The sequence below is a fragment of the Alligator mississippiensis genome, chromosome 1 (assembly GCF_030867095.1).
Source record: "Alligator mississippiensis isolate rAllMis1 chromosome 1, rAllMis1, whole genome shotgun sequence".
Classification (NCBI taxonomy): Eukaryota; Metazoa; Chordata; order Crocodylia; family Alligatoridae; genus Alligator; species Alligator mississippiensis.
The window spans coordinates 410,304,836-410,321,074 of NC_081824.1; the positions used below are offsets into that span (position 1 = coordinate 410,304,836).

Here is a 16,239-nt window from a genome sequence, read left to right on the forward strand (position 1 = left end):
TACACACAAGTACTTGTGTTAAAAGGAACTTTTCTGTCTCCAGAATGGCATTTATTGATCTGCATTTTTTCAAAATGGCATCCTTAATGACAATAATTTGCTCACAATAGATCCAAGATGAGATTTTGAAGGGATTTCTACAAAAGGTGGAAACTTGGCCATATTACTAACAATGACTATAAAACTGCAGTGTAGGAGCATGGAGTAGCAAAATCAAAAAGGTCAAAGGACAATAGAGGTATCGCTAGCAAGAGACATAAAAGGTAGCAAAGAAAGTGTTCTACAAACAAGAAAAAGTATAGGTCCCTTACTGAATGGGGAGGAGAAGATAATAATGCGGAGAAGGCTGAAGTGCTAATTTTTTTTTTTTTTTTATTTCCGTGCCCACTCAAAATGAGCTATCACGCAGTGAGCACATTTACCAGCAAGGACACCCAGCTACTCACTCACTCAAGAGAATGGAAAGAACAAGTGATGGATCATTTAAATAAACAAGATGTTTTCAAACCAGAAAAGCCACAGGATTAATCCTAGAGAACTCAAGTAATTGGCTGAGATAACTGCAAAGCCATTAGATATTATCTTGGAGAACTGTTGGAGGTCAAGTGAGGTCTCAGAAGAACTGGAAAAAAGATTAAATATTGTCATTGGCAGTCCCTCGATAGGAGGATGATAGTCTTTCAGTAAATAGGGAAGCCATCGGTGAATCCAGAGATGACTCAAGAGGCTCATCCAAAACCTGCATATTTGATTACAGATATGGCAAATGGTTCCGGGAAGGAGTGGATCCTGGTGATGTTGGGTCACAGCTCTTTCACTTTGTCTCCCTTGTCTATCCACCTTCATAGTGAGTTGAGCTTGCTTGAAATGACTGATGCCAGGAATCCAGGAAATTACAGACTGATCAGTCTAACTTTGATACCTAGAAAGACACAAGAACATACCTTCAAATAATGTATGTCTAAGCACCTAAAGGATAACGAAGTGAGAACTAATATCCAACACAGATTTGTCAAGAGCAAGTACTGCCTAACAAACCTGATTTCTTTCTATGACAAGGTTACAGGCATTGTGGACAGTGAGAGGACAGTGGAGGTGATATACCTTGATGTTTTTCCCATGACAGTCTCATAACTAAGTCAAAGAAATACAGTCTAAATGGAACTACTATAAGGCAGATGTAAAAGTGGTTGGATAACTTCCTTTCCAAGAGGAATAATCAATGTAATAAAGTCAAATTAATAGGAGGCATCTCTTTCAAAACTTTCCAATGATGATTTGAAAGACACAATTGAGCATATATTTATTGAATTTGCTGGTTTCCCCAAGATGAATATAATAGCAGATATTTAGAGATCAGGATCAGGATTCAAAGTGACCTTGATAAATTGGAAAAGTGGTTCTGAAATAAATAGGATTAAATTCAGCAAGGACAAGTGTAAAGTCCTTCACCTAGGAGGGAACAATAAAATGTAAAATATAAAATATTGACTGACTAGCTAGGCTGCAGTACTTCCAAAAAGAACATGTGGGTTGTAGTGGACTGAAAGCTGAATATAAGTCAACAATGAAATAGGGTTGAATATAAGTTGATTATATACTGGGACATATTATTAATTGGAGTATCATATACAAGTCATAGGAAGCTATTCCTTCACTCTATTCAGCACAATAGAGGCTTCATATAGAGTACCGGGTCCAGTTCTGGGCACTGTATTTCAAGAAAGACATGGACAAGCAGGAAAGAATCCAGCAGTGGGGGGAAGCAACAAAATTAGAAATATAAAACCACGATATTTAAGGAAAAGTTGAAGTTGGGATTGGATTACTTATTCTAAAGAACAAAAGAGTCATTGGGGATTTAGTAAGAGTCTTTGAATACAAAAATATTTGCTCTGAAGAGGATGGTGGATCAACTGTTTTCTTTGTTCCCAGAGCAATGATAGAGTAGTAATAGGCTTGTATTGCAACATGGAAGATTTAGGTTGAAGAATTTTCTAATAATGACAGTGGTTAAGCACTGGAACAGATTATCAGGGAGGTTGTGGAATATGTCATTGGAAGTTTTTAAGTATAGGTCAGACATATTTTCCTGGGATGGTTTAGATAAGCCTGTTCATATCTTCAGTAAGGGTGAAAACAAATGATCTCCTGAGGTCCCTTCTAGCCTGCTCTTATTAAGGTTCATTTTGATCCAAAGTTTTTAGACAACTTTGAAAATTGCAACCAGGGGTGATAGAAAACCAAAAAACAGCCTTTACAGCAGTGTCAACAGCACTGCGGTGATCATAATACTGTTAAGTTTTGAAAACTTGCCTATGAACAGGAGAAGGAGCCAGGATTCAGGAGAGCCCAATGACTCAGTAAAATCTGACTGTTATTTTTTATGGGAAAGTACAGTATTAAAACTGTTCCTTCTTTTTTTAAACTCTTGGGTTTTGTTTCCATTTATCTGTTTAATTTTACTACTGAAATGCAGTTTGGCAGAGATTCATATAACAGAGATTTAGAAAATGTCCACGTTTTGAAACATACACACAGACAGGCTTTGGAGCTTTATTTATGCTTTTTAGAAGTTTTGTATTTGGGGGCTTTTAAGACTGTAGCCAATGAACCTCTTTCTGAAATACAACCATTCCAAAATGCTTTCCATTTTCCACAAAGGCTGTTGCTGTGATCTACCCTACTTGGTTTGGGAAATGTCTGTTTTTGAAAATGTATATTCAATACTCAACGTTCTCCACATTGTTTCATTTAAAATGGGACTAGAAGGAACACAACACCTGTAAGGTTACAACGACATGCTTTAAAAGCTATGTCCTGTTCTTATGAGGAACTGTGATAATAATAACCAAGTATTTTGTAGGGCTTGAAGTCCAGTTCAGGAAGCAAATTGTTAAGGATAGTGCGAGAGTTGTGATGTGGAGTAATAGGATCAAACCAAGCAAAGGAAAATTACAGTCTAACATCCAGAAACAGCAAAGTCAGCTAGATTTCTCACTAGCGTCCCAGGGGGACTGGTGGAGAATGCAGTGACTAAGTCATTAAATGGAATTGGACAAAGCACTAGCAAGTGTGTTGTCTGTATGAAGGTCCTACTTAAAGAAGGGTTAGACCTCCCTTGTCTCTTTTGCTCACCTTTACTCATACTACCTTTTATACCTAGAGCATCCATTTAATTATAGCCTGACAAATACCTTTACACAGAAAACTATACCCCAGGGTCTGTGAAACATTCCAGCTATAGCACCCACTCACACTGTGTAAAAACTTTCCTTTCTGGCCCGTATAATTAGACAGCAGCAGTAAGATGTATGATGCCATATAAAAACTCTAGAAGTTTTCCTTCTCTAAAGTGCATGAGTCAAGGCATTCCCTCCCATGGGTAAGTCCAGAGAGGTGGGGAAATGTACTGAATCACAACACTAAAACCCCAGCTTGTTCTCCCTGGCAGGTTTAAGGACCTGGGCTGAGTGGAGAAAACAACAGCGTAGTTTAGCAATTACACCGGAGAATGTATCCGGGCCCCAGCCCTACGTGACTTCCAACAATCCTGCAGTCCTCAGACAAACTCCTAGTGAAGTGAACAATAGATCTGCTCGAGAAGGAAGGGAAAGTTGAACTTTATAGAAGAACTCTGAAAGTACTTGTGCCCCATTCCTGGATGGGTAAATTTTCCCAGTTGGAATAGAAATTGATAATAGATGGGTATTTTCCTAAGGTAATTTTTTTTCTACAGTGTGCCCAGGCTGCAGTGTTACCAAATTTGAAAAATGGAAATACCATACCAGAACCCCCAAACAGCAATATTTAATGGAAAATCATTGTACATCACAAACTTGTAAGAATAGGCAAATGCAAGTGGCTTATCTTAATATGATCACATAGCAGCAAACAGTTTCATCCTTCCTTTATGTTTTAGACCTTTAATATCTCAAGTCAGATTCCACTTAGGAATCCCCTCCCCCAGCTGCTACATGTTCACCATTACCAGATCTGTATAACATGTCTCTAAGACTCTAAGAGAGGCTGTGGCCATGGGGATCAAAACAAAGACAACTTAAGGTTGCTGGAAGATGGGAAAGTAATAAAATATGATAAATTTATTTCAAAGGAACATACTCGTTGGATCTTTCTGAACCGTATTCCATATACTCCTTACTTGCATCCTGCTACAATGACAGTGCAGGCAAAGCAGGAATGTTCTGACCATCTTCTCAAGATCCAGTTTCACATTGTACAAGGGTTCAATTTGCTGGGCATATACAACAACACCTTGCAACATGGCACAGTCCTGAATCCCTGAACAGCTGTAAGAAGAAATGGGATACAGGCAAATTTCTTTTCCCAGTCAAGGAACTACTACCTTGCCTCAAGAAGGAGCTACTCTGAGCCTCTCCTTCCTTCGAAAGGCCTCTCACAGACTCCTAGCCAAACACAGGCAGCTTCTTCCCATAATAAACTCACACACCTGAATGCTTAAGGTCCAATTTTGTACCAGCCTGAAACTCAGGAAACCTACCCATTGTCTTGGGGTGAATTTTGAAGCCTAAGCTTGGCTTTGTGTTAACACAACTACTCTGAGAACAGCACCCAAGCTGGAAGCACCCAGTTTAAAGTTAGCTCAGGTATGTCTAAGCAAGTAGTAGTAACAACCATGAAGGCATGTTCCATGTTCACTTTCACCAAGTGGCTCCAGGCATCAGTTTACTTCCTTGTATGAGAGTCTTCTGCAAAGACAATATGATGTGGTTGCCTCTGACAGTAGGAGACTGGATTCAGTGGCTGCCTATACACATGCTCAAAGGTGGTGGTGGTGGAGGGGTGCATTTTAATTAGAGTGGTTCCCAGGCAGCCACTCTAATTAAAATGCTGCAGCATCATGTGTATTAAGCCCCTGCATGTTTAAAAATGGCCGTGGGATGCTTTATCTAAACTTCATTCAATGGTGTTTATACAAAGCGCTCCTTGGCCATTTAAAAATGTGCAGGGGCTTAATACATGTGATGCTGCAGTGATGCTGGAGCATTCTAATTAGAACACAAAGGAGCACATGTATAAGCACCCAGTGACTCAGGAAGCCCTTTCCATCCTAAGTTCCTATTTCCCAGAAAGGACTTCCATAGTTTCTACTGGGGGCAAGTGTCTTACACGTTCCATGCAGGTGACTTTTTACATACAGAAGTTCTGTAGCTACAAAGGTTTGCACAGTAACTTAATCCAATCCTTCTCTGTACACTGGAAATGCTGGTCTGCACAGGGAAAACCTGCAGCAGCTGCAGTCTACAATGGCTGTCTCCATTTTGCCAGCATTCAGGATCTCTTCCACAAGACCTGCTTCCGCACACAGAGCGTCACAAGCTTCTGAAATGTCTCCCACTGCGTCCTATAGCCCTTACTTGCTTCCTGCTGCGCTGACTTTGCAGGCAAAAATCAGAAACAGCTCATCCCTCTGTGTTTCATACACTATAGTCCTGGCAAATTTTAAAAATATAAGCAGAGAGGGGCCCAGGAAAGACAGCTATGTTTTTCCACAATACACTGTAAAACAATAGAGCAGCTAGAATAGGTAAGGTGCTAAGATCCCAGGTGCACATCTAGCACATTGCTCCAGTGGTGAATGCTAGTACAGGGGTATGAGAAGTGTGGTTGTGCTGCACGGAGGCTCACAGGTAGACTTGGCTTATCCAGATCCCCATTCCTTGGACCAGCTTAAACTTGGCAGTGAAGATACCACTATTTATGTAAGCTCCAGCCCTGCTTTTGTCAATGAATTGTCACCCATAGGCTGCAACTGTGCAAAATGGCTACAAGTAAGCCACTGCCATATGGTACACAATAGAAAAACATGGAGCTGCATTACCAAGAGAGCTGACATACCAAGGCATCTGGCTCATATACTGCCACTGATATATCAACGCATCCCCTGGACAACTTTAGTTACCTGACAACAATTAGAGGCTACTCTTCCCCAGCAGAAATTCAGAGGGCGGATATCTGAGAAAATATTGCCCATCCTGCCAAGTGAACAAATAATAATATATACCAGTGTAGGTGAATCTCCCTTATGGTGATGGAAAAGACAGGGGAACCCACTTTTATTTTCCTGCCCTGTGACTCCTCTTTCTGTGAGAGTGTAAATACAGAGTACATTTTATTTAGGCCTGTGTAAGGTGCACACAGTAAAGCATAAATTCAATTTTTCATGTTCCATTCATAAACATCCCTTAACCAAGGACATACTTCATTCACCTTGGGAGACCATTCTCATGTTCCCAGGTAAAGGTACCTTGGAAGCCATGTGTAGCCCTATTATGAACTTATATTAATTGAGTGCTGACAGATATGCTTGACACTTTATGGTTATATAAGGGAGTACTTGTGGCTGCAATATTTTAAGAGAAAACTCACAGGAAAGTGGAAGAGAGAGGCTAAAAGACACTATTCTGGTTTCAGAAATGGTTCAGTGGTTCATCACACAGGTACAATTTGTAAATCACTTACTATCCCTAGAAAAATGTCAGCTAGTAATGTCAAAAGTAAAAAGGAGGTTTTTCCTTTGTAATTAGGTAGGTATACTTTTTAAAGTCACACTTGTGATCCATTAAGAGGCACAAATCTGGTGTTAAAGTCTCCTCTCTGTTACATCAATGTAACTGTCTCAGTTTTTAAACCACCTTTCAGGTCTGACATAATAGATTGTCTTCTTAATCTTCCTCTATCTGTCACCCTCAGGCCCTCAAAAGCAGCTGCAGTTCTTGTAAACTGAGGAGTTAAAAAGAGAATAATAAAAATATACTTTCAGAAAAATGATTTCAAAGTTATGTTTCTAAACTATTGCATGCTTCATGATGCAGGAGACTTTCACTGTAGCTGAAATAACAGTTTGGTTCATGGTGGGACTTTTTTATCATTATTAAGCTCTATGATTCAGTTTAGCAAATTACAGTACGGAGAGATGAAGAGGGCATGATCTCTGATCCTATGTGTTTACAGTCTATGCTGGGCTGAAAATACACCTCAGACAAAGAAACAAGCTGGAAGGTATCAGACATTTTGAACTGAAGATAGGACTTCAGGTAGAAGATAGGACTTTAGGTAGAAACAGGCAAAACAGTGGGCCTGTTGAAGGCCTATATCAAAGAGGGATGGTCAGTTGTTAACAGGCCATTTAGGGGACAACCTGTAATAGAATCCCAGTTTTCACTTGAAAAAAATGCCTGCACATTCCTAGCTCTTTTTCTTGGGACAACAGGTGTGAAACCAGACCAACCTGGTGGCCTTCTACGACCAGGTCACAAAAGCCTTGGACGCAGGTGTCGCGGTGGATGTAGTCTTTCTGGACTTTAGAAAGGCCTTCGACACTGTCTCTCACCCCATTCTCATTAAAAAATTAGGCATCTGTGGTGTTGACGCCTACACAGTCAGATGGGTTGCAAATTGGCTGGAGGGCTGCACCCAGAGAGTGGTGGTGGACGGGTCATTTTCGACCTGGAGGGATTTGGGCAGTGGAGTCCCCCACAGCTCAGTCCTCAGGCCCGCACTGTTCAATATCTTCATCGGTGACTTGGACAAGGGGGTGAAAAGCACCTTGTTCAAGTTCACAGATGACACTAAGACATGCGGAGAAATGGGCACGCTAGAAGAGAGGGACAGGCTACAACTAGATCTGAACAGGTTACAGAAGTGGGCGGATGAGATTAGGATGGATTTCAATACAGACAAGTGCAAGGTACTGGACCTGGGGAGGAAAAACCAGCAGCAGACCTACAGGCTGGGGAACTCCCTTCTCATCAGCACAGAAGCAGAGAAGGATCTTGGAGTCATTATTGATTCCAAGATGAACATGGGCCACCAATGTGGGGACGCTGTCAGGAAGGCTAACTGCACCTTGTCATGCATCCACAGATGCATCACGAGTAGGTCCAAGGAGGTGATCCTCCCCTTCTGTGCAACACTGGTCAGGCTGCAGTTGGAGTACTGCATCCAATTCTAGGTGCCACACGTCAGGAGGGATGTGGACAACATCGAGAGGGTCCAGAGGAGGGCCATCCGCATGATCAGGAATCAGCAGGGCAGGCCCTGCAAGGAGAGGCTACGGGACCTGAACCTGTTCAGCCCTCACAAGAGAAGGCTGAGAGGGGATCTGGTGGCCACCTACAAGCTTGCCAAGGGGGACCAGCAGGCAATGGGAGAGTCCGTGTTCCCCCGAGCACTACCAAGAGTAACAAGGAATAACAGCCATAAGCTGACTGAGAGTAGAGTCAGGCTAGATATCAGAAGGCACTACTTCACAGTCAGGGCAGCTAGGAGCTGGAACCAACTTCCTAGGGAAGTGGTGCTTGCCCCTACCCTGGGGGTCTTCAAAAGAAAGCTAGACAATCACCTAGCCAGGGTCGTTTGACCCCAGCATCCTTTCCTGCCCATGGCAGGGGCTCGGACTTGATGACCTGCTCAGGTCCCTTCCGACCCTACCAGCTATGAAATTATGAAAATATAAATCATACTTAGATTGCTACAGGAGGCCGAAAAACATAGTTGTGTTCTATTCCTATACAACAAGGCCGGAGAGTTGATACATAAAGATCCCATATATACCTACACTTCTATCTAATGCAGTGGTTCTCAACCTTTTTAAACACAAGGTACCCCTCATTTGGCTCAAGAAACCCCTTGTTAGGACTTGAGGTACCCCTCATAAAATGCCACCTCTTAGTTTCCCCTCATTTTTTGAGTATGGAAAAACAATAGAGCAGTTTTTCTGTTGCAATGAACACAAAAAGACCACAGCAGAGATCAGAATATTTTAACATTATGAATTCCTATTTGAAAACCCTGAGTTTATCTTGTGAATCGTGTTTGCACACCTAACAGTGCTAACATTGCATGGCACCCCAGGGCACCCTTAAAAGGATCTCAAGGCACCCCATGGTGCTGCAGCACCCTGGTTGAGAATCACTGGTCTAATGAATTAGTTACATGTGGAATGCATCCCAATAAAACTCTTACTAAACATTTCCCCATCCTTAAACTAGGCAGTATGATACTGGTGCTAACAATGCAAAGGAAGAATCTGTTATGCTTAAGATGGACAACAGAAAAGCATTTTTTCCTTTTCTATAGCACCTCCCAAGGACAGGATGGGCTAGGTGGGGAAAATAAAAGTGGTTCTGGCTACCTGCTTAAATAGATAGTAGAAGCAAGTGGAGGGGGAAACAGATCCTATGCTTTCCAAAAGTTCAGCAAGAAACAGATTCTCCCTGGCCTGCCTGGAGTTGGGGACATAATGCCCAAGCATGTCCTGTGCAAGCATGACAGTGCCAGCTAGGATCACTCTCGTGGTGTCACATACTTGTCCACAGCCTATTCAGTGTGAATCCAGCTCTTCTGCCCCAAATTAACTTGAAAAAAAAAAAAGGTCACTCCCTTGGATATTAATGGAGGACCAGCCATTAAAGAACTGGAAGCCAGTTTTCTGAATTTGGTCCTTTCGTTTGCCAAATACTCTCTATTCACTGGAAGAAGATGAAAGACATTTCTGTGATGCTGTGGCTGTCTTGTTCCTAGCAAACTGTTAATATCAGGGGAGGGAAGGGGAACTGGGGAGGAACCTGGAGGACTTACAACCCTTCTCTGCAGCTGAAAAGGAGGCCTAATTGGCTGGAACAGTTCTTTCCATTTCCCAGATGGTTACTTAAGTATGTGAAACCACTCTAATGGCAAGGCCTGTTATTGTGCTGTTTTCCTTTCCTGCTGACAAACATAGCGTTATGAGACTATCCAGGCCTTACATAACAAATAAGGACATTAAAGTCACTGTGTGAATGTAAAAGGCAATAATTACCTTGATGATCTCTCTAGTGGCAAATAAGACTTTAATTATTTTTTATTTATTAATTTTTAAGTGTTGCTCCAGCTTTATGTCCTGTTTTAACTAGTTTTCATATATGCTTGTCTGGGCAAGGTTCCAAATGTGCTAGACAGAAACGGAAGCTTCTCCTTAGAGCTCTGTACTGAGACTTGCCATTTCTGGTTCTGCCTCTATGTGGCCTTGGACGCGTCTGCTAATCTCTTTCTGTGCCTCAGTTTCCCACTGATTAAATAAGCATTATATTATTTTTCTTTTGTCTGTTTGGACTAAGTCCTTCAAGACAGAAATTGCTCTCTTTCCACATACAGTACCTAATGCCCTGGGCCCAGATCTTGCACTAGGCCTCCAGGAATAGCTGGATTACAAAAAAGAATAATGACTGAACTCTTGGTATCATACAGCCTTGCTATTGTGAACACAAGGTCACCTGATTTCCCCACCCCCCAAGTGAGCTGCACAGGCAGCCTTCCCTACTTGGGCAAGGTATTGGAACTTGGATTTTATCAGTGTTCTCATTTCCAGGATTTAAATCATTTTACTTTTTGTTAAACTGAGGGACAGATGAATTATCTTCCAATCTGTAGTGAGACTTATTAGCAGCAATAAGAGCTTCATCTATATATCAAAGGGAAAATTCAGAGCATCCTTATCCTCACATTTCTCTGCCAGCTTCCCATTCATTTCAAAACATGGCTGGAACTTTTCATCTGGCTTTTCAGAATCTCAGTGAATCTGCTCCAGTTGACTTCACAGCCTCTGTAGTGAGGGGTGGGAGTAAAATGTGAAAATAAGTGCACTTGCTGCAGTGTGGCTCATTACAAAGGTAAAATATTTGCTCATCAGGAATCGTTTTACAATTTCCAGACACAATGCAACTCTGGCAGGGCTGATTTAGCAGCATTAAAGATGGTAAATGAACCCAAGCCCTCCTTCTACTTAGTGAAAGAACTTGAATAAGGGCCTCTGTGAAAATCCCAGGATCCCCCTCAAGTCCAGCACTGCTCTAGTCTATTACCTGTACTTTCTAGTTTCATCCTTAATCTAACAAGGCATTTTTTTATTTAACTCTGGGCAGTATGTGAAGTACTGCATGCTTGAATGATTCTGTACATAATAGCCTCTTCTGTGCTTAAGCAGGGTCTTTATTACTGATAGAATCATCTTCAGAGAAGCAGTAAAATTGCACACAAGACTCTTGCTGTTACCAATGTTGTTTTCCTTACAGCTGGACAAGACTCCCAGTGAGTTATTGTAGGCTCAGAAGCAAACTCTTGGCTAGGCAACAGCTGGTGGCAAATGGGGACCTTTCAGTGGCCACTCACATGATTTGTAGCTATTTGAAGTGAATATATAATACATGAAATGAAGAGTGACTGCAAGAACATAACCTCACAGATTTCACTTGACCTGTTGAGATTTTGACATGTGCTGTAGGTCACAGAATAAGGGAGCAATAAAAAATTCACTAAAAGTATGGAAGTTGCCATAGGAAATATTACAAAAGCAAGAGGAGTTTCATCAGAAATTAAGCCCCCATCATAACTGCCCTCATTTAAAGTTTCCTAACTGTAAATGCCAAAAGCTAAAGCAAATTTCTGAGCTAAGTTGAGTTTTCAAACTTCAGGATCCTACTACATTCCTGTCCTGAAGCAATTCTCCAGGTTATAGTAAACCCCTCACCAACATAAACACCTCAGGCCTGGAGCAGAGCTGTAACCACACTATGTTCCCAAACTGGAATTAACCTTTCCTATACATACGAGCTGCCCCTACAAAAAAAGGACCTCAGTCTTAGAAGCTTAGAGCAGACCTCTACTTAGCCTCAGCTCCTAAAGTGATAAAAGCACCTCCATACTAAAGCAAATCCTCTACTAAAGCCAACTCCCAGACTGGAGTAAGACCCTAACACTGAAGTGTGCTTTATAACTCCTTAGTCCCACCCACTACTAATACCTTCTGCCCAATCAATTGGTTCCAGTGGACTCAGCAGGGGCTTTCTCGAAAGAAACAAAACACCCCCAAGCGTTTTGTTTATAAGCTTTCAGTTTCTGATATTTCTTTTAATAGATAAGTTTCATCACCACCAAACAGAACAAAACAGTTTTTGTTTTTTTTACAAAGCTCAATTCTTTTATGACAAATACCTGTTGACAAATTTTGGACCAGGTCTACACATTACCATTGAATCCTTTCATAAGCCAGTTCTGTACAGTTGGAGAACATCATCAGGATATGCCTACTCAATGTTTCCTCATCAACGTTGCTCACTTTATGCTGTGTCATTTTCCTGCATAATGGCTGCTCTGAAAACACTTAGTCTCAGCAATATATAGACTGTCAACCTTTTAATTTACCAGATGGACCACAGAAATTGGGTCTCAGAAATTCTACAGTTCTCAGCTGCATCTTTTAAAACCTTATTGTCTTCCAGCAATGCCACCTGTGCAACCCAATTAACCTGCAGTGGAACCTCACAAAACCATTTTATGGAGACATTTAAATGGAATTCTGAAAAATGCACTCTGACTTGCATCTTCTCAGGCTGCAGACTTCCTTGCAGATGACTTTCAGTCTCTGTTCTGGCTAATCAGTTGTGCAGTCCACCCCTGCTCTGGGTTCTTTTGGTGCTATCTTTTTCCAAGCGAGGCCCAGAGTAGAGCTTCTGCATTTCCTCAGCTCAGGATATTGAGCTAGAGTATCATTCACACGCTGCTAAGCAATTCACAATGAGTCCATTCGTAGTGCTCAACAAGCAATATGTAACGGGAAAAATCAACATTGCCCCCAGCCCCCTCCTCTTTCCCTGCTCTTGGGAAGTTTTAGAAAATTAGAATGAAGAGTCAGACACACTTGGATCAAATCAACTGTGGTTAAATGGACCATATGAGCAAGATAAAATGATGTGTATAAACATCAAGAAAATTATGGCCTTAACTTTCAGCATAAGGCTTATTTATCTCTAAAGAGATTATATAGAGTGTTTCCATCCAGAACAGAGCCTGGTGTTCTATATGTGTAAAAACATGACAGCAAACTTTTTACATGTGATAGGGGATTGTGAACTTCTGGCATGGAACTGTGGATTCCATTCAGGAGACAATCTGCTGAACGTAATAATTTGGAAAATATGAACTGAAAGACATATAAAAATACACCGATAGAAGGATGCAGGGTCCATCTTTGCAGGAGATGGTTGAGGTCTGGATCGGGGACCTGGGAGGCACAGAATGGAGCAATCTACACCACAGAGGGTTTTCTTTTACAAGATGTACACTTACTACGAAAGCAGTGTCAAGCTGTCACAGCAGGGACTAGGATCTAGCTCACTGACCAGAGTGCCATAGCATCCTGGGATGCTGTGAGGTCCTTCTAAGGGTCTCATATAATACTAGCACTGTTAGGTGTGCAAATACTTTCACATGAGTCACAAGATTAATATATTTCAAATAGGAATCAGCAGTGTCAGAAACATTCTGCCTTGTTGTGGTCTTTCGGAGTTCTTTTGAACAGAATAATTGTTCTAGTATGCTGTTGTAGTCCAAAAATGAGTAAAAGCTTAAAGCTGACATTTTTGAGAAGCGCCTTGACTCTAACAGTCTAATGAGGTTGAGAACCAGTTCCTTAGCTGCTTTTAAGTTGATGGACTCATTGTAAACTTCAGGACTCTGTGTGTCCATATCTCCTGGGAGCACAAGTTTCAAGAGCTGCATATGGATAGTGATAGAAAGCTCCCAAAGACATACTGGGCCTGATTTTCAGTCACACTACGTCTCATTTACTTTCCTCTAATAATGGTGAGTGGCTTTAAAGAAAGCGAGGATGACCACTAAAGATATCCCTCACTGGTGTTTCCCTAGGTAGCATAAGGACTCTGCTCCCAGCCTATGCATAAAGTTGGATTGGATATACACCAGGGGCTTGGCCACAGTGCCTTGTATTATGGCTTTTCTCTGTTTCCCAGGACCCATAAGAGGTCATGAGAGCCAAAGCATAAGTCAGATCACCTCTGACACAGCTAGAACTCTGGGGAGAAGGTAGGGTGGCCATCATAGAGGACAGTCCAGTTGTCCTCTGTCCTCTATTGATACGAAACTGGACGCCTTTATGTCCTCTATTCTTCTCTTGAAGAGAAAAATAGAGGACATAAAGGCATCTGGTTTCATATCAATAGAGGACAGATGACAGAATAGCAGAAAACCAGAATGTCCTCTATGATGGCCACCCTAGGAGAAGGTCACCTCAGCATGGCCTTCCCTAGGTGGCTTAACCACTACTCCATTCTTTTATCCTGTCCCAAGTGAAGGGAAGGAGTAACCAAAAATTCAGGCAATGAACTGCAGGTTATTTCCTGATGTTCCCCAGCTCCATGGAGTACAGCAAATTGCACAAGGGTGGTGGGCAATGCTATATATATGAAAAGTCTGCCCTTATAGTCCATGCGACTCTCCAGAACACAAACCACTGTAGCTGCAGTCCCAGATGATGATGATAAAGCAGCAACAACAGGTGCTGCTACTTGAAGGAGAGGATTACTCACAAAAAGACATTATGCTTTACAGATACCATGCAAGGTCAAGAAGAACAATCTAGGACTTGAGGTAAGGTTTTTGCTGAGTTGTCTTGGCACAAGGTACTTGAATCACATATAGAGAGACACAGATGTTTTAGGCCAAATGCATGTGCTGAACTCCTTTATAGAAGTATAGGAGAGACTGGAGATAAAGTGAACCATTCACACAGCAGGGGAAGTCTAAGGAATAGCAAAGCATGTGGCAAAATCATAGGCTGATGTCCGTAGTTTGTGGAGATATAAGAAATACAAAATCCTGGAAAGGGATAGATTTGGTTTAATCCCTTATGTATGCGAGCTGTCCAGAGCAGGTTGGCAAATGCTTGCTGGGATTGATGCTGGTGTTGCTTGAGTAGAACTTAATCCTATGATTGCAATGGAAATTACAGTTGTTACAGCAATGGCTAGGCACCTCAACTGTGGTCAAGGTCCTCCTGAGAGCGTATGGTACAAATAGATGAGACAAACAATGTGTGGTGAAACAAAGGAACAGGATGGTGTAATGATTTGCCCACGTTCAAACAGCAAGTGTGCAGGGGGCCTCCTGACTCTTAGGCCACTGTCCTTTTTCCATTAGACCCCATTGCCACCCAATATGAAATGCCTGAGTAAAACATTTTAGGAGTCACCAACCTGCAGCATAACTGCCACAAGCAGCACAGGCAGCCTCTGGCAGCCTCTGTGTGGTGCATGGCAGATCAAGGAGGGGCACAGCAGCAGACCATGCAAGGAGCAGAAAGCAGATCAACAGATTGGGCAGGTAGCAGAAAGCAGAGGAGTAGATCACAGAGGAAGTACAGGGCAGGGAGCAGATGGCAGAGCACAGGAGAAAGGGATTGAAGTGGCACTTTGGGGAGGGTGCAAGATTTAATTTGCAGCACTCCTGCCCAAGAAGCTGGACCCCACTGAAATATGTGATGCACAGCATAATAACTGTTTAGTATCACGATCCTAGTTAAACATACCCAACTAAAGTCAATTGTGGCTTGTTCGAAAGTTAATTTCAGGTAACAAAATCTTTCATTTGTTTAAATTCAGAGATTCCGCTTGGGCTCTGAAGCATCTGAGCACCTCAAGAATATTAATGATTTTAGCTTCATAGTAGCTCTAAGGCATAGGAAAGTCAAATTAGTTCCCTGTGCTGGGGAGCCAAGATGTTAGGAAGGAGAGAGATCAGTACAGTGTCAACCCAGACCTTCTCCATTCTGGCTCAGTTCCCCAGTTTCTTGGTTCATGCCAGTATCTCCTTTCATACGCTCTGCTGTTTATTTTGTTTTTAAGACAAGGCAAAAGCAAGCTTTTCCCTTGTCAGTAAACTCTGAGATCTGACTCCAAGGGCTAACTGCTGTTCTTGTTTATGTAGATGCAGTCCCCCTGAAGTCAATGAGAACAAAAACTGGTCTTGGCACTGAGGCACTGTCCCTTTGTGCAAACTGAGCATAGGGTAACGCAAGCTCCCCACACACTGTTTAGTTAGTGGTTTGACCTGAACCGACCAGGATTCACCATTCTCTAGTGCGTTGAGAAACATACTGGACTTCTCCCTATTTAGTCTTGGGCTCTCACTTAACTACTAACTGGTCCTCCTTTGTACAAGTGTGTCCCATTTGGATTGTATGGCCAAATACATCTATGCTAGTGGATGGCAGAGGCTATTCCCTGCATTGGGAACTGTTTATAGTATTTTAGTAGGGCTGTCTAATTAAAGTTAGTTTGAGACTGGAGACTGAGGCTTAATTGAAAAGGGAATATTCACTTTACCATTCCAATCCTGAGAGAATTATTGCCTCTGGGAAAA

The 16,239-nt window shown here is 42.0% G+C and overlaps 1 protein-coding gene across 2 annotated transcripts in view; it reads right to left on the minus strand.

Moving 5' to 3' along the window:
- Positions 1-458: 458 nt before the first annotated feature.
- TSC22D1 (TSC22 domain family member 1) overlaps positions 459-16,239 on the minus strand; it is a 313,047-nt gene continuing 297,266 nt past the window's right edge. The window contains exon 4 of one of the 2 annotated variants that reach the window (XM_059726486.1): positions 459-922. In XM_059726486.1, the coding sequence (XP_059582469.1) occupies positions 894-922 (29 nt within the window). In that variant the 3' untranslated portion in view covers positions 459-893. The remainder of the gene's footprint in view (positions 923-16,239) is intronic. The other variant, XM_059726181.1, reaches the window with a different exon arrangement.